The sequence below is a fragment of the Fusarium musae genome, chromosome 2 (genome assembly GCF_019915245.1).
Source record: "Fusarium musae strain F31 chromosome 2, whole genome shotgun sequence".
Classification (NCBI taxonomy): Eukaryota; Fungi; Ascomycota; class Sordariomycetes; order Hypocreales; family Nectriaceae; genus Fusarium; species Fusarium musae.
In genome coordinates, this window is record NC_058388.1 from 349,320 (window position 1) to 374,276 (window position 24,957).

Here is a 24,957-nt window from a genome sequence, read left to right on the forward strand (position 1 = left end):
AGCTGTGAACAAAGTCTGTCAGTGCTGCAAAACACCCAACGCGCCGCCCTTAGCTAGAAGGCCTCACCTGATTATGACAAAGCCTTGGAATTTCTCCTCGTCGAAATCAGGATGGAGTCTGATCTCGTATGAAATAGGCTTGACACTGATCGACGGGAGGTGCAGGTGCCGTAACATGCCTGCCTACCTCTTTCTCGCTCATATCCCACCCTAAGGTACTCAGTGCCGTTGGCTTAACGAGGCAAGGCGATGAAGCCAAGGAAGCTTGCAGGTGCTTGTCACTGTCTGTCAGTGCGGCATGGACGGATATTGGTATTATGATGCCATACTCTTAAGTTCCATCCTGGGGATATCAGGATTACATGATGAGATTACTCCAGTAGCTCGTTGAAATTGACCACAGCATCTCAAGTTGCACTACAGCAGTTCTAGCACTTGTACTGCGAATCCTCTCAATGTACTCGCTCAGCCTGATTGACAACCCCGCCATAGGGATATTCCTCCTTGATGCACAGGGCATTGTTGCATTGACTTGCGCTTAATTCTCACTCACATACCAAAACTAATTGCCTGCCAACCTATAGAATGCCTTGTTGAGTCACACCGCCCAAGGGGACTCGGAAGAAAAGGACTTTATTCCGAAAGGCCGACCTCGTGCAGTATGCCTTGTGGGCGCAGTCTGCCCACAGCCTACCTAATCCAAAAAAAAATATGAAATCAGGCTCCCAACAAGTTGGACTCATCGGCTTCTTGTTGAAACAAAACCAGAACCTCGATGCATCAGGCTTTGCGTATGCAAGCTTTCACACGCAATGGACCCCTTGGGCGCGACCGCGTCCATCATCGCTATTCTACAGCTCTCAACTGCAGCGACACACTATGTGGTCAGCGCCAAGGGAGCCACCAAACAACAAAGGCGGCTTCACGAGGAACTCCGTGGCTGTGAGGACATGCTCCTCCAATTAAAGGATATTCTTGAGAATGAGCAACCAGACCCAACACGCGGGCCACTGTTTTCACTTCTCCAAGGACCGCACAGTCTTTTCGAGCGGTTGGAGACCTTGTTTGAATCGATCAAGACAAGGCTGTACCCTAAAAAAGGTCTGACCAGGGTGTTTTCGTCCTTGGCTTGGCCTTTCAACGAGAGGGACGTCAATGAGTTGATTGCCGCCATACAACGCGAAAAATGCCTTTTACAGCTGGCTTTGGAGAGTGATAGCCGGTAGGCTCAATTTGTTTGTCGAAAAAATAATAATTACTGACTTTTAGGCCCAGAGCCGACCTGAAGGACTTCATTCAAACAGCCCAAGAAAATCATAATCGCTTGATGGACCTGATGCAAAATCTCAAAGAGGATTCGGACGAGCAAAAGGATCAATTTAAGGAATTGAGCACAGCACTTGAATCTATTCAGAGCACTCAAGAAACCGTTTCGAACAGTCTGGACAATCTTGCCACTGCTGAGGCGGCAGAACGACGACTCAAAATCCTTGATTGGATTACACCAATGGACTTCAAATCTGATCAAGAAGATCATCTAGACCGACTTCAGCCTGGGACCGGCCAGTGGCTCTTGGATTCGGCTCAGTTCAAACAGTGGGTAGGGGTGAAGTACCAGACTCTCTACTGTCCTGGTATTCCTGGAGCAGGAAAGACCATTCTTACGTCGCTAATCATTAATCATCTGCAAAATCAGTATCAACCGGAAAATGTAGGGGTCGCCTATATTTACTGTAACTTTAGCCGCCAAGGAGATCAGACACCAAAAGCTTTGCTTGCCTCACTTCTCAGACAGACGATCCAACGTAAAGGTCAAATCGACACACAAGTCACGCGCCTCTACGAAACCCGAGACTGTACAGAACCGTCACTCTCTCGTGAAGCAACAATTGAGCTACTTGGTTCCTCCATTTCGTCTTATACGAGGGTCTTTGTTGTTGTTGATGCAATAGATGAACTTGACACGTCCCGAGGTTATCGCAACATTTTTCTCCAATCACTGAGCACCATCTCAGCAAGGTTTGTAGAGAAAGTCAGCCTTCTCGTGACCTCTCGAATAATTCCAGATATTGCTCGAAGTCTTCAGTTCAGCACTACCCTGGAGATAAAGGCATCCGAAACGGATATCAGCAATTTCACGCAGGGGCAGATGTCACGGCTACCGTCTTTCGTTACAAGGAGACCTGACCTTCAGATTGAGATCTCGGAGACTATTGTTACAGCTGCACAAGGAATGTATGTATCTTCAGACTTGATCCTTTGTTAATAAATCTGGTGAAGGTTTCTTCTAGCCGAGCTGCACGTTGGATCTCTTGTGGGAAGCGCTTCCCCCAAAGCCCTTCGTAACGCCCTAAAGCAATTACCAACCGGTTACGATCAAGCATACAGAAACATCATGGGGCGTATTGGCCACGAAAAAACACAATCCCAGCGGGATTTGGCATATCAGGTCTTGGAATGGCTTACGCGTGCCAAGCGTGCTCTCACTCTTCGTGAGTTACAGCACGCACTTGCAGTAGAACCTGACAGTACAGAGCACTGCCTAGACACAGAGAACCTTCCAGAAGAAGATGAACTAGTGTGCGCCTGTGCAGGGTTGGTCGCTGTGGACAAAGCTAGTGGTATCATACGACTAGTCCACTATACTGCGCAAGATTTCTTCGAGAAGACCCAGTTCCAAGTGTTTCCAGGAGATGAGATAGGCATCGCAAGGATATGCCTAAAGTATCTCTCGTTTGAAGGCTTGAGCGGGCCTTGCAATTCAGACGATGAATATGAAAGCCGTTTAAGGAGTAACCCTTTTTACAGTTATGCAGCGCGGAACTGGGGCCATCATGCGCGCAATTCTGATATGAACCAGATATCTGACATCGCCCTCAAGCTTCTCGAAAGGTCGACTACAATCGAAGCCATGAGCCAGGCCTTATTCACAGGAACTCAAGAAACCCTTTTTGAGACGCGTTACCCAGGACACAGTCAACTTTTCCCCCGACAGATGCACGGGCTGCACCTGGCCGCATACTTCGGCTTGGAAGGGCTAGTCCAGAGCTTGGTCGTTTCGCAAGATCCAAATCTTTGTGACGGCCGCGGTATGTCCGTCCTGTCGTGGGCGGCTTCGAGGGGCCATTTAGGCGTTGTCAGATTTCTGGTGGAACGCAGCACGGTCAACATCGCTATTGACAAGAGCGACCATTACGGCTTTACTCCGCTTCTCCTGGCTGCCCGTAATGGCCATGAAACGACAGTCGAGTACCTCCTAGGTAAAGGAGCAAGTATTGATGCAGCGGATCGCCATGGTAGAACGCCACTGTCCTGGGCTGCTGGGGAAGGCCATTCCCCAGTTGTTGGTGCTCTTCTAGCGTGGCACCTGGGAGTAGATGTTGACGCGGTGGACGAGAAGGGCCGATCGTCGCTGTTGTTGGCAGCCCAAAGAGGCTTCGGCACTGTTGTTAAGCTTCTTCTGGATGCAGGAGCAGCACCTGGCAAAGCAGATAAGCTTGGCCGAACACCCCTATCATGGAGAGTAAAATGCCCAGAGATTGTGGAGCTTTTGCTCCGTGCAAAGGCCGACATGAACACCAGTGATATGTATCAGCACTCCCCGTTGTCTTATGCAGCTGCTGGGGCATATGAGACTACAGTCAAGTTACTCCTCGAACATGGAGCCGATGTCGACACCAAAGACGTCAACGGTTGGACGCCTCTGCTGTGGGCCACGTCAAAGGGGTCTGAGAAGATTGTCAGCGTGCTTCGTGAATATGGTTGCCCGGGAGATGTAAACGACGATCAGAAACGCACCTTCACAGAACATATTGTAGGAACGAGTGGCAAATGCGAGATACTGGACCCCCGTAAGCACAATCAACGCCTTTGGAGAAATGGGCAAACTAACGGTTGAAGGATATCGAGTTTCCCCCCCGCATATGTTTCAACCCGGCGAAGTAGGTTGTGGACCTGACATTAAGGCGAATATTTTCTGACCATATTAAAGGTGTTTAAGGTCCAGTGGCCTGAACCATCAGGCACGGGGGCTTACAATTGTGCGAGTACCATCTCGAACCACAAGTTCGACAATCAGTATGGACCGATCATCTTCCATTTTCGACGTTTCATAGTCCTTTTTCATGATGCGAACTATTGTACCTGCGTGTAAGCTTTCTCTGTCTAGATAGTATGCTGCTGTGGACTGTCCCTTACTTTGAATAGCCCAATTTCTACCTACCGCAGAAAGGCATGCAAGAAGTCGGGAGTTAAAGAAGAATATCATGGGATTGCTTGTGAAACTGGAAAAGAACCTACCCTGTTGTCAAATGAGCCGAGTCTTGGCTTTGCACCTATTCGGGTGTCTATCCATGAACCTGGCGAAAGGCTCCCAGAGGAGTGCCGGGTAAATTACGCGAAGTTGATCACAGTTGAGTACAATGTTAAGGTCTCATTCATTGGGTGCGTTGTTACTGAAGACTGGGATATTGTAACAGATGCTGTGAATCAAAGCTGGAATAGGAAAAGACATCAGAAGAAAAAGAGCAGGAAAACGGAACAGTCACTCTAGTATGAATCCCAGCTGCAATACTTTGGAATGAGGAAAAGCCTAAGGGAACCTGTCCTTCGTTCATTATAATAGGAATGCCGCCTCGCATGGGGTTCTGTCGTCTTCATGCCTTGTATTGCGTCTGCATGCTGAACCTGTCCGCCTCAGACATTGACCTATAGCCCATTGGAAGATGTCATGTATGGAGGACGGTGGATCCGTATGAGAGGAATCCTCTACAGTATCATCAATAGTGAGAGCCAAATAAGAATAGCGCAGCTTCTACATAATTTCGCCAGTATGTTCGTGAAACAGCCGTCTTAAGTTAAATAAAACATCAGGGCAAGGTAGTCGGGCGAGAACTTTAGATGAGAGGAAGGATTGGCTGTAGTTACCTTTACTTCCTTCAGATGGAGGAACGACATCCTGGTGAATGTACAAGAAGAAGATAAATTGATGAACCGAGGGATATTGAGTGGTATTGGCGTCATTAATCTGGTACCCAGGTACTGATAGCGAGTAGGAGGGCATAAATCAGGATCTCGTTCATATCCTTGTACTATCACCCCACATTGAATCCTTCCTTCACCACAACACCAATCACATCCAAACCTTTCAGCCTCAAGCTTATCTTCCAAGCTGAACCGCAGCACAACCTCGTCACCTGGCTCTGCATCCTAGCCCCTCCGCTGATCCCTCATCTCAGGCAATCACCACTCATGTACTGGGGATGATACAGCTCCAGCGGCGGCCGCTGCGGCGACGTGTGCATTTCATAAGCAAACTGGGTATTTCCCAACTCCAGCATGGGAGACGGATACGCAGGCGTCTGGGAATACTCGCTTCGGCTGGAACTCGAGGCCCAGGTGTCGCGTGCCCCAGCCGGCGTTGGGGGCGAGGACATGAAAGGACGTGGTGGCTTCTGTGCCGGTTGGCCCAACGGTGACGGTGGATTGACCTTGAACAAAAACCGTGACGGTTCGTTTATGTGTTGTGATTGAGGTTGAGTACTTGGTCGTCCATTCGGTCTTTGTTTTTGTATCGGTAATTGTTGTCATTGCTTTTCTGTCTCATAGACTGTCTTTGTGTCTGTAGCTCGTCTGTGGATGGGGATCCCTCGTCGAGTAAGGCCGTCAGCGTGGTAGGGCTTCGGGATACTGTCACAAACACGGTGGTCTCTATGGTCGACACGGTTTTCACGATCGTTGTGCCGTTGGTCGTAACGGTATCGGTGTCGGTGTCGGTGTCGGTTTCAGTCGCTCAAGAAGTCGTTGTATCGGTCACAGTTGCTCTGGACAACGTCAGCGAAGCATCAATCGGACCTTAAAGGCCGCCTCACGTAGTATTGACGCTTGTTTGGGCATCATTGTCGCGCTTCTGGTCTTTATCACAGCACTGGCGTTATCAGCACAGCACCATCCATTGGCATGGGTACCGCAGCATTGAGGGGCAGTATCAGGGCATCCGTTATTGTTTCGAAAGCATTTTACGAGTTGACGTTGACGTCGGCCAAGAGGGAGATCCCAAGTTGGAAGTTGGGATGCTAATGGAGCGAATTCGAGTCGTTTGATCGCGCCTGGTCTAGTCCACTCTTGAACAAAGAGTTTGACTTCTTCGGGGGCTGTTATGTTGAGATCTTGGATGCTTTGCTCGAGGTAAGTTGGAGAAGTTGAAACAATCAGGCTCCGTAAACAGGCGAAAGCCCATACAACCCATCCTAAACACATCATTTTGAAGTCGTGGACTGCCGTCAGTAGTAAATTGAAAGAAAAGTATAAGACAAATGAGGCGAAAATGAAGATTGGTGTAACCAAAATATCCTGCCTCTTTCCTCTTGAGCTGCTTTCCTTCGTATGCTAGCCGTAGGGCTTCATCTCCCACTGACGCCACGCATGGAGATATCACACAGGTAATGCAACTAGTGAACGCCTGCATGTCGACAAGCACGATAAAAGAAATACTTACCCCGCCCGAAACATTTGATGAACAGCCAATTAGGGAGCCATATTGAGAGCCTGATTGAGGTTGCACATAAGAGTAAGAGAGATGGGGGCATGGGTATTGAAAGTCAGGTTCATCGTTTATCCGGCCTAGTGGCCCATCATGTAGATTGTCATCTCTTGTCCATCTGGTTAGTTCTTCTCCTTCAATTAGTACACAGGTCACATTCAAAGAATGGAATCTGCTTATTACCTTTCCTGAGCTATACTAGATCTGGTACATATCAGCTTACACGCGGAATTCCGTTGAGCGGAACTCCGTTTAGCGCTTACGCGACTATATAAAGCAGTAACTGAGCGCTTACACAAAATCTAACTGTATCAACATTCCATTATCCTATCTTTATCTTTCTAAATCTACAAAATGGTAGACAGAAAGCCTCTCATCGTCATTGTTCCAGGCGGCTTCTGCAGCCCCGAAGTGTACCAACCTGTCGCCAACATTCTAGAGCAAGACGAGTTCACCGTCGTCATCCCGAGATTAACCGTTGCTAAAACCCTCACTTCCAAAGACCCCTCGAGCCAGGAGTTCCAAGGCTTAGCCACCAAAGGTCTTCTTGATGATGTGAAAGAAATCCACGACCGTCTGGCTTCAGAACTCGAAAAAGGGTCTGAGGTTGTGATTTTCGGACATAGCTATGGAAGTCTCCCCGCTCTACTCGCCATCGAAGGGCACACTGTTACAGAACGCAAGGCTAAGGGACTTTCTGGTGGTTTCAAAGGATATGTCGCTGTCGCTGGGTTTGCATATGCACAGAGGGGGAAGAACGCTAGAGGCGACACGGAGCCAGCGCCGCCGATGCCGTATTTCGAGCATGAGGTATGTCAATCACCTACCCTGCATGTAATCCCGCTGACATAATTGACCACAGGATGGGGTCTTCCACATGACAGAGGCCGCAAAGCCTCTCTTCTTCAGCGATCTTTCCCCGGAGGAACAAGATGAAGCTTGGAAGCTGGTCCTAGGAAGTCAAAGCCAGAAGAGTCTCAGCGACGTATCGGAGTTCATCAACTCTGACGTCACGATTCCAAAGACATATGTTTTGTGCGAAAAGGATCAGACTGTTCCTCCGGAGTTACAGGAGATGCTTATTCAGGCTGGAAGCTTTGATAAGGTAGAGAAGCTGTCGTCAGGGCATTTCCCTTTCGTTAGTATTCCTGAGGAGACGGCTAAGCTGTTTGCGCAAATTGCCCGACGATAAAAGAGAGGCAAGTTGCTAGGGAAGTTGGATAACTATAATTGAGGAGATATGAATGCTAGATATTTATGTGATTGGAGCGAATAACGACTTGGCCGACTTCATGAGAACAGGATAACTATTCGCATGTGACTGCATCTACTTTGAACCCATGTCAGCTGCCGAAGGCAATTCAGCATGCTACTAATGCTCATACGGATAATGCTCATCGGATATACGGGATGGTCCGTTTCATCAATCTGTTTCTCGTTCAATGTCTAACCAGAACAAGAACGGAGTTAAGGGACAATCTAGGAAACGCTGTTCTTTCATTCACACCGCGTATCAACCTTACCTCCGTTTCATGCTAGATGGGATGATCGGATCTGTATATGCTCCAATAATCAGTCGCCCTACGCATTAGCAGTTGATGAATGTCACTGGCACTTATACGATTGTCACGACCGTTGTAACGAAGCTAACATTGTGTTAAAACCGAAGTGTATTTTCTAACCTTATAACTAACTTATAAACTTAATACCGCTACTACCTTTTAATTACCCTGAACCTTCTTCTAACCTTTATCTTAGCCCTAATAGTACTAATATATATATTATTATAAAACTTTCTTTAAGTTAAGCTTTTTTTATATATTAGTATTTCTTAATAATTCTAATAGCTTTATATTATACTTATTCCTTTTAGTAAATTGCTTTTTATACTTTAATTAGAGACTTAATTTACTTCTAGTTTTTTCTTTTAATTAACTTTATAGTCTTCTTATATCTAGCTTTATTATTAAAAAAGGCTTTTAGTACCTCCCTCTTTTACTTAATAGCTTTTTTAACCTTTTAAAAAAGTCTTTAAATAATATAAATAAAAGTATATATATTAAAAATAGCTAATTATTAAATAAAGTTATTTAAAAGCCTTTTTTATTCCTTAAACTTAATAGCTTTAAAAATTTTATCTTTTTTATTTTTAATAGCCTTAAAGCTATTTTCTTTTTTAAAAATCTATTAATAATCCTTAATATTATTAAAGTTAAAGGGAATTCTATTAATATATTATTACTAGAATTTATCTAGATATACTATATAAATAAGCTTTTATTTAAGTATATATATTACTATATTACTTTATTATTATCTTATATTTAGTTATCTTAAGAAATATACTAAAGCTTCTTATAGCCTATAATAGCAGGAAAATAAGTTATCTTTTAGGTTTTAATAATATTAGTATTTTACTATAACTATTAGTTAGTTATTATAGTATTAATATCTAAGTTATAGGCTTAAAATATTATTTATAGTTAAGATTTATAGCTGTAAGCTTATTCTAGCAGAGAGAACCTAGTAACGAAGCTAACGGAATTAAGGGCTGTATAGGGCTATACTGGCTTGTCACTGACGGAAATAATATTCTCCACTCAGCCTGGAGTCCACTTCAACTGTGCTTTAGATTTAACTGAAACAAGGAGCTAGATAACTTCGCAAAGGCCAATTTCTCCGAAGAATAATCCGACAAAACCGCGTATCCCTTTACTATAATTCAGATGATGGCTTGAATCAATACGAGACTATTTATCCAGTCCATCTCTTGGCTTTATCAATTATCGCCATCATGAAGTTCACCCTCTACCTCAGCGCCCTCACAGCGCTCCTCACCCCCATAACCGCCCAGAAACTCTCCGGTTCAGCACAAGGTTTTGCACAAGGTGTAACAGGCGGTGGTTCCGCTGCAGTAGTTACGCCCAAGAATATTCAAGAGCTGGTGACTTATCTCACCGACAAGACGCCCCGCGTTATTGTCCTTGATCGAACATACGACTTTATCGATTCAGAGGGTACCGTTAAAGAGAAGGGATGTGCGCCGTGGAAGACTGGTGCGGGATGTCAGTTGGCTATCAACGCAGCTGGGAATTGGTGTGGTGATAATCCTAAGGTCGATGTTACGTACAGCAAGGCGGGGACGAGTGGGATTAACGTTGCTTCTGATAAGACGATTATCGGGGTTGGGAATAAAGGTATCATCAAGGGAAAGGGATTGCGATTTGTTAATGTCAAGAACATTATTGTTCAAAACATTCGTACGTTGATTACCTACTTCCTATATGAGTTCTCTAACAAGCTTGCAGATATCACGAACTTGAACCCTCAGTATGTCTGGGGCGGTGATGCTTTCACCTTCTCCGGCACGAGCAAGATCTGGATTGATCACTGCACCGTAAGTTCGTCTCGTCAGGTAACTCGAACGATTACCAAGATTTCTAGACATCTCTACTTGGTCGCCAGCACTACGTCTTTGGCCGCGATAAGAGCACTGGCATCACCCTCTCCAACAATCACATCGACGGCCGTACACAGTGGTCCGCTGGCTGTGACGGTTACCACTACTGGACAATTGAGATGGTCGGCCAGGGTGATCAAATTACCCTTCAGAGTACACCTCCCCCACCCATAGCTCAAAAACTCTACTAACATCTTCCAGACAACCTCATCGAGCACACCGCAGGCCGTGGCCCAGCCCTCTCAGCAACCACATTCCTCCACGCCGTCAACAACGTCTGGCGCGACATCAACGGCCACGCCATCGAAGGCGACACAGCCGGCAAGGGTCTTTTCGAGGGCAACGTCTTCCAGAACGTCAAGCAAGTCGTCGTGCCCGACTTCAAGGGCCAACTCAACAGTTGTCCTGATAACGCTGCTGCTAGCGCTACGCAGCAGTACCTCGGTCGCGTGTGCCAGGGTAATATCTTCGTTTCGTCTGGTACGTTGAACAGGAAGGACACTGGCTTTATGACGGAGTTTAAGGGGCTGCCTATTGCGAGGTCTACACAGGCTACTACTGCGCAGAGCAAGGTTCCTGGAAACGCTGGATTCGGAAAGATCTGATAATTTCGCCTTCAGAGGCCTGAGAGGGGTGTCGCGAGAACTGGGCTTACGTGAGATTCTGGGGTCGCGATGTGCGTAGTTCTCAAAACATTTTAACAGCCGTTCGCAGTATATATCTTTATTTCGGTACATTAAAACCAATCAATTTATCTGCAAATATGCCTTCTTCAGACTCTACATCAGCCGACATTGTCTACCCCACGCCATGATAGATAATGTGTCGGTCCTGAAGTTTCTCGTCATGGCATGGACCATGCGCTTCAACGATATCTTGAACGCCGATAAGCTTCATAAATCACTGTCGGAATTATTTAACATTAGCGATTGGAAGAACCTCGGTGAAAGATCAAGCCATAGGCGTAGCAAACAAGGAGCTCCGGAGGTTCATATCCCAAGTCCTTACGAAACTGAACGGCCCGCCGTGTCTTACTCGTATCAACATTACGATATCAGCATCGAAGAACACAATGCAGCAAAGCTATTGGCAAAAGCAACTAGTCTACCGTCAACCTCTGCAGGCGCATCGGGACCTCGAGACTTTGGCATGCTACCTGATGCACCGACATCAATGAATAAGGATTATACCAGTCAGAATGTTCCCATGATAGGTCTTCACATTATCACATTTCAAGACGGGACACTTGTTACTCCTACTTGGCCACATATTCTCTTCGACATAGCTGGGTTCTCTTATTTGATTTAGAGAGAAAAACTACTTATCAAGCAACACTCCCGTCAGCTAGTGATGAGAATGAACACAAGCCCCACGAGTCTGAAGCCTCTGCACAGATCTCTTCCCCTCCTCCGACAAATCCCTCCCCTGAATCCCCCCAACACTCCTCCTCTTAATCATCCTCCCAACATCATCATCATTCGCAAACTTCGCCTTAACGCCATTCTTAAAGTCAACCTCATCAGCGATATACACTACCTCACCACCAACCATCGTCAGCAGTGTCTTTTGTCTAGCGATATGCTCCTCCGGCACTTCAAAATAATTAGCCTTGAGGACAATGGCATCTGCAAGTTTTCCAACTTCAAGGGAACCGATGTAGGCATCAGCGCGCAGGAAGCGGGCGCTCTCGGTCGTGATGGCGCGGATGGCTTGATCCCGTGTGAGAGTCAAACCTGGAAGACCGTTGCCATCGTAGGGTGCGCCTTGTGAAGCCGGAGAGTGAGGGTTCTTAGGATCGCCGGAGCGTGTGACGCCGGCCTTGATGGCGAGCCATTCGTCAAGAGGATCAATCTACGAAGGATGTTAGTCTCGATGTTCTTCAGATTCATTTAGTGGTGGCTTACTGGCCAGTCGCTACCGTAAACAATAGCAGACCCAAACTTGGCAAGTTCTCCAAAAGCTTCCATGTAATGCGATCGTCTTGGACCCATACTCTTAACACCATTCGGGAGCCAGACTGAACTAGCTTGTGACCACTGGAAGCTCATGATAGGATCGGCCTTGAGTTCAGCGAAGCGAGGCCAGTCTGAAGGATCGGTTACTTCGTTATGCGCGAATCCAACGCGGTAATCACGAAGCTTTGGGTTCTTGTTACGCAGCTCTTCGAGGGCATCGAGAGCTGTTCGAACCGCGAGATCTCCGTCAACGTGGATCTGAGCGTCGATATTGTTCTTGAACAGCTTTGTTAGAGTTAGGCTGAGCAGCTCCTTGTCCCAGTATGTTTTGGGTCCGAAGTCTGACTTGGGTGCCCACATGGAGGTATTAGCCACAGGCTGAAAGTATGGCTCGATGAGGGATCCGGTGTTGGCGGGGTATAAGAGAACGCCGTCCATGAACATCTTCACAGCGTGCCATTTCATAGAGGGCTTGGGGCCCAACTCCTTCTTGTCATTCCACGTCGAAGTAACATTGACGACGTCCTTGACGAGATCATCAATCCCCGCGGTGTTGTTGGGTGGCTGCACGAGATAGTCGAAAAACCCGCGGGCTGTTAAACCTCCCTCTTTCTTAATAGCTGCAAACGCAAGAGCTGCGTCCTCGCTGGACGCAGCCTCCTGGAAACTTGTCACGCCTTCCTCACGGAGGAGCTTCAACGCTGCTCTGGCAGATCGAATGTTGTCCTCGGCTGTTGGTGGTGCCGGCCCTGCTAACAAGCTCGTTGCGGAATCTTGTAAAATTCCTGAAAGTTCTTGACTTCCGGGAAGTCTTTCAAATTTGCCGTTTCGTGGGTCTTTGGTCTTGCTTGTGAGTGAAGATACCTTCAACGCAGCTGAGTTGACCCAGAAGGTATGCGAATCAGCTGACGCGACCAGAATAGGCCTTTTTGTCTTCAGCTTATCCAGGTCCTTCTTTGTGACGCCACCCGTATCGTCAACCAAGGCGTAGTAGTCAAGAGAAATGACCTCTAGCCAATCTTCATCACTCTTATCCTTGTCGTCATCAAGACAACTCTGAATCTTCTCGAGGACTTTGCTGAGACCCAAGGGCTGAAAGTTCATGTTGCACTTGAGAAGACCAGCCCCGCCACTAATGGGATGCATATGGGCGTCCACGAGGCCGGGCATCATCATACGGCCTTCAAGGTTGAAGACTGAGGTATTTTTCGCAACATATGACTGAATGCTTTCTTCATCGCCTAAGAAGGTGATGTATCCATCTTTGACGGCGAGGGCAGAGTATTTTGTGGAGAGAAGATCGAGAGAGTAGATGGAGCCATTGTGAAAGACAGCGTCAGCGATGACTGTCTTGTTGTTTGACTTCTTGGAAGTAGCTGAGCCTGGTGAAACCAGAAGAGCTACCGCCAGAAGCAGGCTGGAGACAGAACTTGGAGCCTTCATTGATTCGTTTGAGAACTGAAATAATGACGAGGTGGAATGGTGCCTATTTCATTCTCTTCTGCCATCGCGATAGCCTTATATAGTTATTGTACCTACGCTGCGTTCCTAATACCCAAGCGTAAGTCATGGTCGTTCCGCATTCACCTGCCAAATTGATAAGCGATGCTGAATCGTATACTGGAGTCGGCTCCCGCTTCCATAATCGATCTAGATGCGGGAGGTAGATAAATTTATGCTTGATGATAGGCTTGTTCGTAATTCTGCAGGTGATCGTGACCATCTTATCAAGCCCCATGTCGCGATCCGTAGGTTTGCGGGGAAGTCGCTTGAACTATCCTTTTTGGTTATAGGTTATCTCGCTTCCCACCGACTTGGTGCTATGGACTATTGATCTGTACTCAAGAGCTTCTAGACTAATACGCCAGCCGCTCTTGTCTTGGTACGTCATTTGATCTTGGTAAGCTTGACAACCCGATAGAAGATCGCGTCGTGCCACGATACTGACCTACGGTTCATCTAAGCGTAGGTAGGCGAGCTGACCGTCTCTGCCTTCAGTTCGATAATATTGCATGCAGTCCCCTGGTCGACACGAAATCAAAGACACCTCACTTGTACCATTTTCAAAGTCGCACTGATCGTAAGTTAATCGAGTGTACGAAATAGAGTTCGGGATCCTTGCTCTACCTCGGCATCGGTGAATGTTTAAGCATCAATCAACCTACTAACTCCATGAGGCTATGCTCTAGCGAGCTTTAGCGGACCGCTTTACGGTCGCGACTTGATACAATATGAATGTTGCAATCAATTGACTTCTTTCATATTAGCGCATCTTAACAGGGGAGGTTTTCTTATCATCCCGGGTAGATATGACTTGGGAACCCTTTACCGTCCCACGACATCGCTAACGGCTGGGAATAAGTGACGGAAATTACACATCTCTGGCCAAGAGGTGCTAAGAGCCGGGAACAAGATGATGACGAGACCGACGCAAAGGACGATTTGAAAGAAGACATATACAATCGTTTCCCGTTTAGCGCCGATGAATCGACCTTGCGTCGATTTCGTCCTCGGTTCCCCGAGCAATACTAGCTACTTTGCTGGAATTTCCGAAGTTGTACAAAAGGTTATGGAAGGCTACAGCGACTTGCCGCCTGGCTCCTGGAGACGAAGGCTATTTGACATGAGAGATGAAGTCATCGATGTTCTTCTCTATTCAAGTGAGGTGGCCATTGGCGAACATGTTTATATTTTACCGTTCACGAGGTTTTCGGACTTGTGGGACAGAAAAGTCCTTCAAAGAGCTCCAGTCCCCTCAGTGCCCCCAGGCTAGCTACCTATCATGTTCTTAGTTAAGGTTTCGTGATATGGTCTACTGTCTGGTTATATTTGTTAATCCAGCCTGTCAAATAGCTTTCAATGGACATTGCTCTGCTTCGTTGCTAAGAGGATATGATAACCATATTCTCTGTAGTTGCTCTCCAGGGTGAGCGTATGATGGAGACTATCGATGTCTAAGTTGTGGGCTAGAAGTGTTATTTGCAGTTGAGACTTGGGGCTGAGAGCTTGTTCCGGCAGAGAGAACCTAGTGTATGATGGAGAACTTCAATCTAGTGATCACCTAGAGTAAGGTTGCAGCAATCCTTTAAGATGTCTCTGTTTATCCCGACTGTCTGCATATAAGATCAGGTGACAGTATCTGCGTAGCAAATCCATCATTTCTCGGTCTTTTGCCCGATATGCATATCCGCTAGGCTCGCTTACTCTCCGCACGGCCGATCGCACCTCAACATCCATTTTGCCTAATAGTAAAGATGGACTTGATTGGCAGAACAAGGATACGTGCATCGTTTACCGTTGCATTCAAACCCCAACTCGCGTTTCAATAGGAAATCTCGGAAGATACATTACAAAAGTACCTCGGCATGCGGTTGAGATTGTCTCGATAGCTACTTCTGGCTCCGAGAGTCCTTGTCTGAACCAAAGTTTGTCGAGGTGGAGAGCCTTGATATTAGCCATATACCAGTAAAGCTCGCTGCCGGGTCACAGTATTTTCAAGTCTGCATTATCTTTCCCTCGCCAATCGGCATCCTAAGATCTGTCTCGTTCCAAGATATCTGACTCGTATCGAATTAGAGCATCAAGATAAGAGAACAGGCAAACGCAACCAACTCCGTGATGTTATCTCCGTAGGTGCAGCCTAATACTACCCTCGCTCCCAATCTGTACAACACCCATCAAACAGCACATACGAAAACCAGCGCCCTCCCCACAAGTGAGCGGGTCATCGTGACACCCCCGAGTCATAGACCTTGCTCGTGCCCATTTTACCCCAGAATCAACCCGACTCAGATGCGGGGTAGTCTCGTCAATTGCGGGGGATGATCTACCGACTCGAAGCAATCGCCTTGTTTCTCGTTGGTCGACCCGCTGGTGATGTTGCATGTCTCGCTGATCTGTTACCAATTATGATGCAGATTCGGTGTATTCCTTTGCCGAGTCTTGTGCCGGGTTTGCTTGGGGGGCTTTATATACCGTCATCGTAGCTGAATTCTTGGTCCCCAACACACTCTGTCTTCCACCGAAGTAGTGAAGCTCGTATTTTGCCACCTGGTACTCTTGACGCAATAATGGACACAGGCAAAGCATCTGTCCAAATGGACGAAGGCGATACAGGCCGTGAGCAAAATCTCGAGTCGTGGGACTTCAACGCCCAAACCGAAGAATGGCGCAAAGACTTTGACAAGAAACTCCTCCGAAAAGTCGACATGCGACTAATGCCGACTCTCGTGGTCATGTATCTCCTCAACTTTCTCGACCGCTCGAATCTCGCACAAGCAAGGCAAGGATCCCTCGAGGAAGATCTCGGCATGTCAGGCACAGATTTTAACCTCGCCACGTCGATTTTCTTCGTGGGATATCTCCTCATGCAACTCCCCTCCAATCTCATCCTCACAAAACTTCGGCCGTCGCTGTACCTTAGCGCGTCTTGTTGTCTCTGGGGCGTTGTGTCGACGTGTAATGCCGCTTCTGATAGCTTCACGCATTTAATTGTGATTAGATTCTTCCTGGGTTTTGTTGAAGCGCCGTTCTTTCCCGGGGCGGTGTTTTTGATGAGTTCATGGTATACGAGAGCTGAACTTACTCGACGAATTGCGTGGCTTTATTCGGGAAATGCGTTGGCGAATATGTTTGGCGGTGTTCTTGGTGCGGCGATTTTGGGAGATCTTGAGGGAGCGCATGGGATTGCAGGCTGGAGATGGCTTTTCATCATTGTAAGTTGATCTTGACATTGATGTGACAAAGCTAATAAATAATACAGGAGGGCGTAGCCGCCATTGGATTCTCCTTCATCGCCTCAGTCGCTCTGCCCAATTATCCTCACACCACGAAATGGCTCACCCAAGAAGAGCGAGCATTTGCAGCATGGCGATTGGCACAAGATATCAGCGAAGTCGACGCATACGGCGAAAAGACAATCTGGGATGGTGTTAAGATGGCTGTACGCGATTATCGGCTCTACCTCTTTGTTCTTCTTCAGCACGTCAGCTTGATTTCCCAGACATTCCAATACTTCTTCCCAACTATTGTTGGAACGCTTGGATATGGAAAGATCACCACTCTGTGGCTCACTGCTCCAGCTTGGGTAAGTCGAGACGTTATTCTTTGAGATATAGTAAGATTTACTGACTGACCTTCAGTTTGCGACTTTCCTCCTCTCTGTCTGCGTCACGTTGAGCTCTGCCAAGACGAACGATAGATCGCTTCATATCATTTGTCTCATGCTCGTAGCAGCCATCGGAAACGCCATCGCAGCTGGGACAACCGTTGTCGGGGCTCGCTTCTTTGCTATGTTTCTCATGCCCATGGGCTCCGTCGCTTCTTGTAAGATCAACAATCCAGGCTGTTCTGGAATCGTCAACTGACACTTTACAGATCAAATCATTGTATCATGGGTCGCGAACTCTTTCCCCCGTCCTCTAGTAAAGCGCTCTGCCGTCATCGCCATCTGCAACATGATCGGCAACACAGCGAGTATCTACGGTTCATACATGTATCCAAGCAAAGACGGGCCCCAATACACACCAGGCGGTAGCGCCAATGCCGCGATCTGTGTTGTCGTCGCCCTTCTTGCTCTGTTGCTACGATATGTTCATAAGTGGGAAAACAAGAAGTTGGATAAGGCAGAGGCTGAAGCGAATGTTGTGGCTACTGAGGATGGAAAGATCGATATGGCTACGGCCACAGCAACTCAACGATCAGGGTTCAGGTATATTTACTAGAGAGTCATCCCATAGTTACCAATTCTAGAAAACTCTCGCCCCATTTTGAGGTTCCCTCATGTCCGCATTTGTTGGACTGGTCCCTGGTCCGTGTTGCAGCAAGCCTCCAATAAGGGCACCTCAAAAGCTGCCCCAGTAATGTTTATCATAGTCACCGCTCGGCTTCCACAGAGCAGCTGGCGTGTAGACTGGAATAGGGACATCAGCTATAAAAGATAGTCAGCGCATACACATTCAAACCCTATCAAGTATCTTACTTCCATAACCAGTGCTTGCCGCAGCCCACGTAGGTAACGATGGAGTTGTCCAGCCAGTAGGAGTAGCGGTGACAGTGTAACTGCTCGTGTACGCAGTAGTTGCCTGGCCAGACGAAAGTGATTTGATGCCATTCGCCTCTCCATATGAATTATCGCCATGGCCAAAGATGTTGCTAATCTTGTTCACGACTGATGTCCCCGATTCAGTCCAGATACTAAAGTCTTCGACCGTGACGTTGGTGGCGAATGATAGATCATTGGCCACCAGAAAAAGAGGAGGTCGCTTAGAACCATCGGCGACAGATCCTGGGACACGACGGTTAGTCTTCCGAGCTTGCTACGATTATGCTTAAACATACCGGAGAAGTTCTTAAAAACAAGGTTACTCAAAGCCACAGCTCCGGTGTCAGGCTCAAAGGTATTCTGCCAATACTGGTTGACGTCCAAGCCATAGAGAGAAGCCTTGGATCGGAAATTCTCAAAGGTGATGTTGGTGAGGTAGCCAGACCCGCCTGGGTAAGTCTTGATGAAAGCAATATTATTTCCCTGGATGATGTTGATGTTGCGTGCATGCTAGGAGAATTGAGTCAACCCCGTCATGTCTTATAGATAGGTTTTACTTACGATATTAGCGATGGATGCAGACACGTTGAGACTGCCAATCGAGATACCAGACCCAGCTTGGTTACAAACCAAATTCTCGATAAGAGCATGGTTAGAGGGGCTTTTCACTGACACGCATTCGTCTCGGTTTGTAACCTGATATGATAAGTTCATGATCAATTTAGTTTCGGGCTGAGAAATTCGTACCTCGATGTCGTGGATCCAATAATTGGTGCCCACCACGTCAACGCCATCATAGGAACCGAGGTTGGCCCCTCGGATGGTTAGATGATATACCTCGAGGTTCTCAGCAAAGTCAAAGACGATGTGAAACTTGGGACTGTCGACGAGGATAAGATCGTGCACAGAAGTGTTGATCGGTGAAATTATTCTGACAAGCCGAGGACGGAAAGTGCTAGTGAAGATGAGTCTCTTGCAATACTTTACTAAGGAGCGAGACTTACTTTGCCAGGTTTCTGTAGATGTATCCTTGGCCTTGAATGGCGCCCTTCCCATTCTGTGAATAGAACTCAAAGTCGACAGCTAGTCCTTTGTCAATAGCTGTAACACAGGCCAGTAAGAGAATACGCACGATTTATAATGGTAAGTCCATTCTGCAAGAATTGCCCATCACCTTCACCATTGATAGTCTCGTTCAGCAGCTCAACACCCGCAAAGCCCTGCAATACCAACTTACGATCAACAGTCCAGTTCCCACCATAAGCCAAAGTGATGAGCCCATCGAGCTGCAACGCCCAGTTTGTGCCGTTTGAAAGAACGACTGAGCGTTTGATCAGGTACTGTCCATCGGGGATGATAAGACGACTTCCAGTGTTTGGGAGGACGCAGGTCTTGAAAGTCTTCTCAATAGCGTCTGCGGTGTCAGTGGAGTTGTCATTGACGGCGCCGTAGTCGAGAATGTTGCACTCGTGGGTTTTTTGGGAGAGGGCTGTGAGGGGGCCGACGGGACCTGTGAGTTGAGCGGATGCTAGGAAGGCTGAGAATAAGCCTGAGAAGAGAACGAGTTTCATCTTGAGAAAGTCTTATCTTAGATGTTAAAGTTCCTTTAACCTCCAAAGTCTAGTCTAATATATATACTCATTCCAAGAACCGTCGCCCGATTCAATACCAACGCGCACTGGTTCAGAAGCTATCACTAATACCCATCATAAGCACGACATATCGTCCTCATCTTACATTTCCCCCAGATTAGAATGGTGTTGCCGTTGTTCCGGTCAGATTTATAAAGCACGATCTATTGAGACGGTCACTTCGCTCTTACTACCACATCTCGCAATATTGAATCGTACACACAGCTGATACCTCTCGGGCCATCGCTCCTTTCCGAGACTAGAGGATGTCTCGATTGTTCTAAGCTTTACTCTATCAAGTCCTAGAAACCCAGAGACTCCCTGCATGTACCAGTACATCTGCTAAATGCTCCTTGTCGAGACTCATACGTTGGGGGTTCCTGACAGTCGTAGTCGAATCCCTACACCTCGGCCGTTCAGACCCATGCTATATCCAGAAGTAGCGCGGATGTCACAATCGATTCTAAGTGCCCTCATTGGTGCGCTTTTTCTGATGCCGCGGATGAACCAATCTGACAGCTGGACACTAGGTTGTTTGCACACTTGATCGACATGGTTGAGGCTCAATTCTGAGTAGTTTCACGAAGTGAGGATGATAAGCACGGATATTCGGCATCGTCTGCATGTCGGTTACGGAGTACATATCATCAACTGTTTAATTGCGTGGGATGTTGTATTATATAAATCTTGCTGGATGGCGACATAGTCTGGTTCGTCACGCCATCGTCAACCTTGACACTAGCCAGCACCTCAGCGCCCGAACCTCAAGCAAAGGCAAGAGCAAAAAGACAAGATCATAATCCTGTTACCTCCAATTCTCATTTAAATTTTAGCATCATAAGCCATTGCTCAGCTATTTACTACTCCACTCAACATGACGGCAAAAAACGTCCTCCTGCTTGTCGCAGACGACCTAGGCAAACAACTAGGCTGCTACGGTCATCCCAATTCCAAAACCCCAAACATCGACAACCTCGCTTCCCAAGGTGTACGATTCGACAGAGCATTTGCATCCACCGCCTCATGCAGCGGAAGTCGCTCTACCATCTACACCGGATTGCACACCCACCAAAACGGCCAGTACGGCCTCAACAGTGGAAAGCATCATTTCATGACCTTTGACCACATCCAGTCCGCTCCAGCCATCTTAGCCAAAAACGGTGTGAGGACTGGAATTATTGGCAAGATTCACGTTGGGCCTGATGCTGCGTATCCTTGGGAGTGGAGAGCTGAGAGTTTGACGAGAGATGTCTGGTGGTCTTCGCAAAAGGCGAAGGAGTTCTTTGCTGTGGGGAAAGAAGATGGGAGGCCGTTTGTCTTGACGGTTGGTTACCATGATCCGCATCGTGATCGGACGCGTGGCGGCTTTGGGAACGATGAGCCTGTTGATGATCGTGTACAAAGTGTCAAGTATCGCTCTGAAGATATGGTTGTTCCTGAATTCTTGTCCAATACTCCTGGAGCTAGACACGAGCTTGCAGAGTATCTGGAAGCCATAAGTCGCTTAGATCAGGGCATTGGCTTTATCCTCGATGAGCTTGAGAACGCAGGTCTTGCCTCGACTACGTTGGTTATCTTCATGAGCGACAACGGGCCTCCGTTTATGAACTCAAAGACAACTTTGTACGACGCAGGTGTTCAGCTTCCACTTATTGTGCGACACCCAGACTTCAGAGCTGCTGTGAACACAAATCTGGTGTCGTATGTGGACATTTTACCAACCATACTTGACTGGGTGCTCGGTCAAGCCGCTGAAGGGTCGAAGAAGCACCTATCAGGTCGCTCGTTTCTCAAGATTCTCAACGAGGAAACGAATCTCGAAGCTTGGGACCACGTTTTTGGCTCACATACCTTCCATGAATCTACCAACTACTGGCCCACCCGCTTTATCCGCACGCGACGCTACAAATACCATCGCAATATAGCTTGGAGACTAGACTTTCCATTCGCGAACGACATCTACGGCTCATTAGCATGGGAAGACATTCGCAACTCTGAAGATAGTCCCAAGAAGATTGGGCAGAGGAACCTGAAAGATTACTTCTTCCGTCCGGCTGAAGAGCTGTACGATTTAGAACTTGACCCATATGAAGTTGTGAACCTCGCTAAAGACCCTAAGTATGAAGATGTTTTGGAGGAGTTGAGGGATAGACTTGAGAATTGGCAGCGGAGGACGAATGATCCTTGGCTTTATCGTGATGGAGTTTCTGTTCTGTTGAATAAGCATCATCTTGATGCTGGGTTGGAAGTTCCTGATAAGTGGGATCTTGATGTTGAGCATCCTGAGACAAAGGGGGTTGCAAAGTACAGGAATCTGCCATTCGGTATAGCGGGGACGAGGGATTGATTATTAGAATCCTTTTTATCCTTCTAGAGCTTTGATAAAAATATGTGGCTTCCATTTGTTGTTTCTCAAGTGATGAGTATGTCAGTTAGCCGCCATCAGGGTCCTGATTCACTTTCAAAACGGTCGAAAACATCAAAGGCGTAGGTGTATCTTCTTCGCCTGTTGCAGCCACGTAGCGCTTCTTGTATATCGAAATTCATTATAGATGACTCATGTAGTTCCCCTTGAACTGTTCACACTGAGGCGAGATATCGAAGTGCACAGGATATGTCATTGTCTCACGCACATTGGCTCATGCGCTTAGCACTGCACCGTAAGGGTATATCTCTGGTCAGGCCGACTAACCGTATGCACCCCCAATGAAGCCCCATCCTTTGTATCTATACATTCCTCCTCGTGGAAGGGTCGCTACATAGCTCCGGGCGGCATCCCGCTTATGGAAATAGGTGTTGGGGGTTAGCTGGTCAATCCCCATTTATCTCCATAATGTCGTGATAGCTTCTCGGATCATCGGTGCCGAAATGAACAAGGCAGTAGGCTTGAATTGATGGTTATCTCTGAAACTGGATCCTCGGATGGTCACACCATTTGCACGCATCAGCACGTTGAAGATGGCCTCCTACGCTGGGTATAAGTCAGATTGTGAAAGAAGTGTTTACATATAAGAGCAATAACAGTCGCTCCTGAAGATAAAATATCATCAAACCCATTTCTAGAAGTTCTCAACCCTGAAATACCTTGAGTAACATTCGGCTTCTTTTGCCCAGAATGGCTCAGCCTAGTCATCAAGACATTGACACGAAGGCACCATCTTTTGAGATCACCTCCCCCAAAGATGAATCAACAGATCTGGTAGAGCCCCAAGACACAAGCAGAAACATCGGTATATGGGAAGCCCTAACCCAACGCACCAAACCCGCCGATCTCGACGCCATCGCCACAGAGCGCAGCGTCTTCGACGATCCGCATCTCTCCCAATTCTACCAACCCCCTCCAGAGTACGAAAACTTCCATCGCTTCGACCCCAACGAGCGATGGACGTACCGCGAAGAATACGCCGTCCGCCGCAAAACAGACCTAAAGATCTTTATCTGGATCCTCGTCATGTTCTTTGGTCTTAACATCGATCGCGGAAATCTCGGCAACGCAGCTGCTGATAATTTACTCGACGATCTTGGCCTCAACACCAACGACTTTAATAATGCGCAGAACATGTATCGTATTGGTTTTCTCGTCGCGGAGATTCCGTCGCAGATGATCGGCAAGCGTCTTGGTCCTGATCGCTGGATCCCTGTTCAGATCATCCTCTGGAGTTTAGCGTCGGGAGGGCAATTTTTCATGCATAACCGTGCGGGTTTCTTTGCGTGTCGTTTTTTCATCGGCTTGTTCATGGGCGGTTTCATTCCAGACTCGATTCTTTATCTCTCGTACTTTTATAAAAAGACCGAGATGCCTATTCGTCTTGCGCTCTTTTGGTTTGTGGACTCCATGTCTGGTGTTGTTGCTTCGTTCATGGCCTACGGTATCCTACACATGCGTGGTGTCGCTGGCCGGGAAGGCTGGCGCTGGCTATTCCTTTTGGAAGCTTTGGTCAGTCTGGTAGTTGGCGTCCTGAGTTTTCTCTTCCTCGTGCCTGGACCAACACAGACTAAGACGTGGTGGAATCCTGGTGGCTACTTTACCGAGCGTGAGGAGAAGATCATTGTCAATCGTGTTCTTCGTGATGATCCGTCCAAGAGCGGTATGCACAACCGCGAACCAATTACATTGGGAATGCTTTGGAAGAGTCTTAAAGATTATGACCTCTGGCCTGTTTATGCTATTGGTATACTGTTTGAGATTCCGACTGCGCCGCCGAAAACGTACCTGACATTATCGCTTCGAGCTTTGGGCTTTAGCACTTTCAACACTACGCTCTTGGCGATTCCAGCTACAGTTTTTGCTGCTGTCAACATGCTTTGGATCACCTTTCTCACCGAAAAGTTCCACCAGATCGCGTTATTTGGCTTACTTACCCAGCTCTGGGTCCTCCCATTGCTCATCGTCGAGTATACATCGGTCCAGAATCTATCGCATTGGGCTCAATACGCTGTTGCATTCTTGATCATCGGCCAACCGTCCGTCCATGCAGCTCAAGTCGGTTGGTGTTCCAGGCTTTCCGGGTCAGTGCGAACACGAGCCATCAGTGCGGCTTTATACAATATCACCATCCAATTGTCGGGCATTGCGTCGTCCAACATTTATCGGGAGGATGACAAGCCACTCTATCATCGTGGAAACAAGAACTTGATTGGTATCACGGCGGGGACTATCTTTGCATATGCTTTTGCCAAGGGCTATTATACCTACCGAAATAAGTCTAAGAGGAGCAAATGGGAGAGCATGACTGCTCATGAAAAGGCGAATTACCTCAATAATACTGGCGACCAGGGCAACAAACGTTTGGACTTTTTCTTCGATAGTTAAGTAAGCAAGCTGTAAGTAGAAGGTCAGCTACGCATTCTCTTCCCAGTTTTAACTCTAATATGGGTTGCAAGACAAAGCGATGATTCGAGCGGGGCTCGTGTATCGTACCCTCGGATCTGAGGTTATTATGCGATACAGATATTTCAATATACATTAATCGGTGTAAGATCTTATAATCATTGAAACCCATTGCTGGTACATAATTCTCACCAGCCATTTCACTGCGTTGTCCTCTTCGCCAGTGATAATCGTAACTGGTCCGGTCGAAATGCGCCTTCAGTAACTGACGCCGTCGTGCAGGGTACCTAGACATCACAAAAGGGCTATCAAAAACGACAACGATGGAAGATGGGCAAAGTCGCTTAGTAGAACGAATAAATAGGCAAGGTTTTGGGTGAAATTGACTGTGAGCTAGTTCATGGTGTTGCGACGAATTACGCAACCGAGAAGTACGAGAAGTTGGATTCTCAAGTCATTGAGCCCATTAGTGTGTGTGTTCTTCAGAAAATCAAGT

The 24,957-nt window shown here is 47.3% G+C and overlaps 8 protein-coding genes across 8 annotated transcripts; 6 read left to right on the forward strand and 2 right to left on the reverse strand.

The window, feature by feature from the left end:
• Window positions 1-812: 812 nt before the first annotated feature.
• J7337_002072 (uncharacterized protein) lies at window positions 813-3,898 on the forward strand (the record flags this gene model as incomplete). Its single annotated transcript, XM_044819805.1, has 4 exons — window positions 813-1,222; window positions 1,270-1,856; window positions 2,067-2,235; window positions 2,281-3,898. The coding sequence occupies 4 exons, from the start codon at window positions 813-815 to the stop codon at window positions 3,896-3,898; spliced, it is 2,784 nt and encodes a 927-aa protein (XP_044684105.1).
• A 2,997-nt stretch (window positions 3,899-6,895) lies between these two features.
• Window positions 6,896-7,733, forward strand: J7337_002073 (uncharacterized protein; the record flags this gene model as incomplete). Its single annotated transcript, XM_044819806.1, has 2 exons — window positions 6,896-7,351; window positions 7,404-7,733. The coding sequence occupies 2 exons, from the start codon at window positions 6,896-6,898 to the stop codon at window positions 7,731-7,733; spliced, it is 786 nt and encodes a 261-aa protein (XP_044684106.1).
• Window positions 7,734-9,335: 1,602 nt separating this feature from the next.
• J7337_002074 (uncharacterized protein) lies at window positions 9,336-10,606 on the forward strand (the record flags this gene model as incomplete). The annotated part of the gene is made up of 4 exons (XM_044819807.1): window positions 9,336-9,801; window positions 9,850-9,938; window positions 9,986-10,154; window positions 10,203-10,606. The coding sequence occupies 4 exons, from the start codon at window positions 9,336-9,338 to the stop codon at window positions 10,604-10,606; spliced, it is 1,128 nt and encodes a 375-aa protein (XP_044684107.1).
• Window positions 10,607-11,345: 739 nt separating this feature from the next.
• J7337_002075 (uncharacterized protein) lies at window positions 11,346-13,399 on the reverse strand (the record flags this gene model as incomplete). The annotated part of the gene is made up of 2 exons (XM_044819808.1): window positions 11,346-11,852; window positions 11,906-13,399. The coding sequence occupies 2 exons, from the start codon at window positions 13,397-13,399 to the stop codon at window positions 11,346-11,348; spliced, it is 2,001 nt and encodes a 666-aa protein (XP_044684108.1).
• Window positions 13,400-16,026: 2,627 nt separating this feature from the next.
• Window positions 16,027-17,679, forward strand: J7337_002076 (uncharacterized protein; the record flags this gene model as incomplete). Its single annotated transcript, XM_044819809.1, has 4 exons — window positions 16,027-16,671; window positions 16,719-17,042; window positions 17,098-17,281; window positions 17,333-17,679. 4 exons carry the CDS (start codon window positions 16,027-16,029, stop codon window positions 17,677-17,679), a joined length of 1,500 nt encoding a protein of 499 aa, XP_044684109.1.
• A 120-nt stretch (window positions 17,680-17,799) lies between these two features.
• J7337_002077 (uncharacterized protein) lies at window positions 17,800-19,570 on the reverse strand (the record flags this gene model as incomplete). Its single annotated transcript, XM_044819810.1, has 7 exons — window positions 17,800-17,885; window positions 17,937-18,242; window positions 18,296-18,509; window positions 18,561-18,695; window positions 18,747-18,954; window positions 19,004-19,082; window positions 19,132-19,570. 7 exons carry the CDS (start codon window positions 19,568-19,570, stop codon window positions 17,800-17,802), a joined length of 1,467 nt encoding a protein of 488 aa, XP_044684110.1.
• Window positions 19,571-20,504: 934 nt separating this feature from the next.
• J7337_002078 (uncharacterized protein) lies at window positions 20,505-21,977 on the forward strand (the record flags this gene model as incomplete). Its single annotated transcript, XM_044819811.1, has 1 exon — window positions 20,505-21,977. One exon carries the CDS (start codon window positions 20,505-20,507, stop codon window positions 21,975-21,977), a length of 1,473 nt encoding a protein of 490 aa, XP_044684111.1.
• Window positions 21,978-22,745: 768 nt separating this feature from the next.
• Window positions 22,746-24,443, forward strand: J7337_002079 (uncharacterized protein; the record flags this gene model as incomplete). Its single annotated transcript, XM_044819812.1, has 1 exon — window positions 22,746-24,443. The coding sequence occupies one exon, from the start codon at window positions 22,746-22,748 to the stop codon at window positions 24,441-24,443; it is 1,698 nt and encodes a 565-aa protein (XP_044684112.1).
• Between the last annotated feature and the right edge of the window lie 514 nt (window positions 24,444-24,957).